The sequence below is a fragment of the Penaeus japonicus genome, unplaced genomic scaffold, assembly GCF_977035675.1.
Source record: "Penaeus japonicus unplaced genomic scaffold, GWHDUDI00000001_assembly GWHDUDI00000012, whole genome shotgun sequence".
Classification (NCBI taxonomy): Eukaryota; Metazoa; Arthropoda; class Malacostraca; order Decapoda; family Penaeidae; genus Penaeus; species Penaeus japonicus.
This window is the reverse complement of record NW_028234414.1, coordinates 18,004,732-18,007,231: the sequence shown is the minus strand read 5'-3', so window position 1 is coordinate 18,007,231 and position 2,500 is coordinate 18,004,732. Positions and strand designations below refer to the sequence as shown.

The following is a 2,500-nucleotide window of genomic DNA, read 5'->3' as shown; positions in this document are numbered from 1 at the left end:
TATAGTTTAGAAAGGGTACTGGTATGCTGCCTTTGTGTAGTTCTGCTGCGTTCCTTCCACAGGAGGTAAATCCTCGGGAGCCCCAGCACCACCTGTGCCACCTCCGAGGAGACGACGATCAGGAGTGCACAGCCTCGTTCTTGAAAGCACACGAAAACACACTTTCAACAACACACACAAATCACCTAACAGCCAGAACGATTCCAGCAACACTCAGTGTAGTGACAGTGCCGCTGATAACAGTATCTCGAACAAATTTTGGCAAGGCTTGTCCAGTAACTTCGATTTTGGCTTGTATGAAAAATGGGGCATTGCCCAGATGCCCAGACCAGCGTCCATTATCATGACAGTTAGACGAGCAAAATTATAGTAGCAATGAAAAAAAAAAAAAAAAAAAAAACATGTTCCTAGAATTCCGTTTTCCGTCTTTTTATCATTAGTATTAAATACTTATTTGTGCGATTGTTATGATTTTTTTTCTTGTAATTAATTTTATGTATAAAATAAGTTGATCATTCTTCTTGGCGTAAGATAATAGCTGTTTACCCTGAAAGCACCCTATGTAAATCCCTAGTACAAGCCTTGTCTATCACACTTTTAAACTGACATTCACTTACAAGGTTTGTTTAATCTTCTTCTACAGTTTCTTTTTATTCTCCACCTTGCTTTTCCTGTTATTTGACGTTTAGGTTTTCTTTGTAAATCTGTACTGGACAGCGCTAGGTCTGCCTGATGGCCATTGTTAAAACATCCATGCGGTTCTTACATGAACATTCTTTTTCACCTTTCTGTCATTCAGATAACATAAATTCTTGAACTACAACACTTCCACAAGTTTTGCTACATGAAGTGACTAAATCATAATTTCCCGAGCTTTTGTCTAAAGGAAACCATATATACGGAACAATGTTACACTTTCCCGTCGAGACACTGCTGTTGAGCTGACTGAGAGTGTTCCCTCCTGATTGTGAGCGTGTGTTCTCCCACAGAGGAGGATGGCGGTCAGCTGGCGGCCCCGACCCCACCTCCCAGAAGCCGCCGCCCAGGGTCCAGAGCCTCTACCGTGTCAGAGTCTTCAGCTCTCGGTAGGTCTATCTCTGGTGCCTGAGAGAAATTGTGCTCGTCTCTGGTCACGGACTGGTTAGGCTAATTCTTTAACACTCGTGATAGCTTTTATAGGACTTTTACTTTATAGAGTCTTCATGAGCATTTCCAAAGGAGTTGAGGCGTTTATTTCTGATTGGCTATTCTAGATTTTTTTTTCCTGTGAGTGTGTCAGGGTTGTTGTAGGCAGTGAGTGTCCTCCTCGTAATTTACAGCTCTTTAAAGGATAATACACGATCACTTCAGAGAGGCCATTAAGGTGTAATTTCGATTATCGGAGAGTTATCAATGTCGGTATCTAAAATGTAAATGTAAGGTTTAAAAATAGTTAGTTTAACAGCATTATATATAACTTCGTGGGGCAAAATTATTCTTAGCTGGATTTCCTTTAATATTGACCCTAGTTAACTCTAACTCCACATTACCTATTATAAAATGAGTGCACTTTATTTCTGGCTTTTCTTTATTTACTTACATTTCATTTCATAATCTACACCACTATTCTAACAATTTTTTTATTCACAAAGTGAGACTTTTTACTCAAGTTATTCCCACAATTTTCCAAGATTGAGACCCCCACCCCTCCTCCCACCCTCTCCCAGCTTGTCACCTACCCTTTCCCGCCCTCAGGCATGGAAGAGGGTCAGCTGCCCATTTACATCATCGGGGCGGAGGGCGGGCTGGCTGTAGCGCCCACTCCGCCCCCGAGGAGTCGCCGCCCTGGCTCAAGGGCGTCGTCCACACTTTCCGAATCCCTGGGTACGTGGGCCCAAGACGAGCTCCTCGCGGGCCTTTTTCACCGACGTGTTTATGTAGTGGATGGTTCCACTGTGCCGTTTTTTTTCTGAGAAGCGATAGCCATTTTTTCTAGATAGTTACTTCTACATCAATATGTCATGTTACGACCGTGAGGGTCTAATAGGTATTCATCGTCCGCTGTATATTTAACTGTAACTGCATTTAAATAAAATAATTGAAGCCAAGTTAAAAGATTCAGTAAGAATACTTTTCTAATCTCAGTCATTTTTTTTGCATGGAATGTATCTTTTAAATTTTCCTGTCATAGCACTTACATTTACCCTCCTTTTCGAGTCTGATATTACAATCCTTATCAATAACTGACTAATTTTCCTCTAATATATATAAACCTTGAATTCATAAATTCCACCATTTTGGCCATGACTCGAACCCCCTGCATTTTTTCCTCGAGTGTGACCCTGACCTTCCCCACCACTAGGGATGGAAGATCCCTTGTATCTCCTGGGAATGGTTGAGGGCGGGCAGGACCTGGCTCCCACCCCGCCCCCGAGGAGTCGCCGCCCTGGATCCCGAGCCTCCACGGTGTCTGACACGTCCGCCCTTGGTATGTCCCAGAAGGTTCTCCGTTTCAGCAGCG

General features: G+C 43.0%; 1 protein-coding gene across 23 annotated transcripts in view; it reads left to right on the top strand.

Moving 5' to 3' along the window:
* The window catches only part of LOC122266136 (uncharacterized), a 383,334-nt gene that overhangs the window by 49,053 nt on the left and 331,781 nt on the right, over positions 1–2,500 (top strand). For 14 of the 23 annotated variants that reach the window (XM_086542560.1, XM_086542556.1, XM_086542555.1 and 11 more), the window contains exons 12-14: positions 990–1,085; positions 1,735–1,863; positions 2,342–2,467. The exons of 4 other annotated variants lie outside the window; for them this stretch is intronic. In XM_086542560.1, coding sequence (XP_086398686.1) covers positions 990–1,085; positions 1,735–1,863; positions 2,342–2,467 — 351 coding nt within the window. The remainder of the gene's footprint in view (positions 1–989; positions 1,086–1,734; positions 1,864–2,341; positions 2,468–2,500) is intronic. 5 more of the 23 variants (XM_086542567.1, XM_086542566.1, XM_086542565.1 and 2 more) reach the window with 2 other exon arrangements.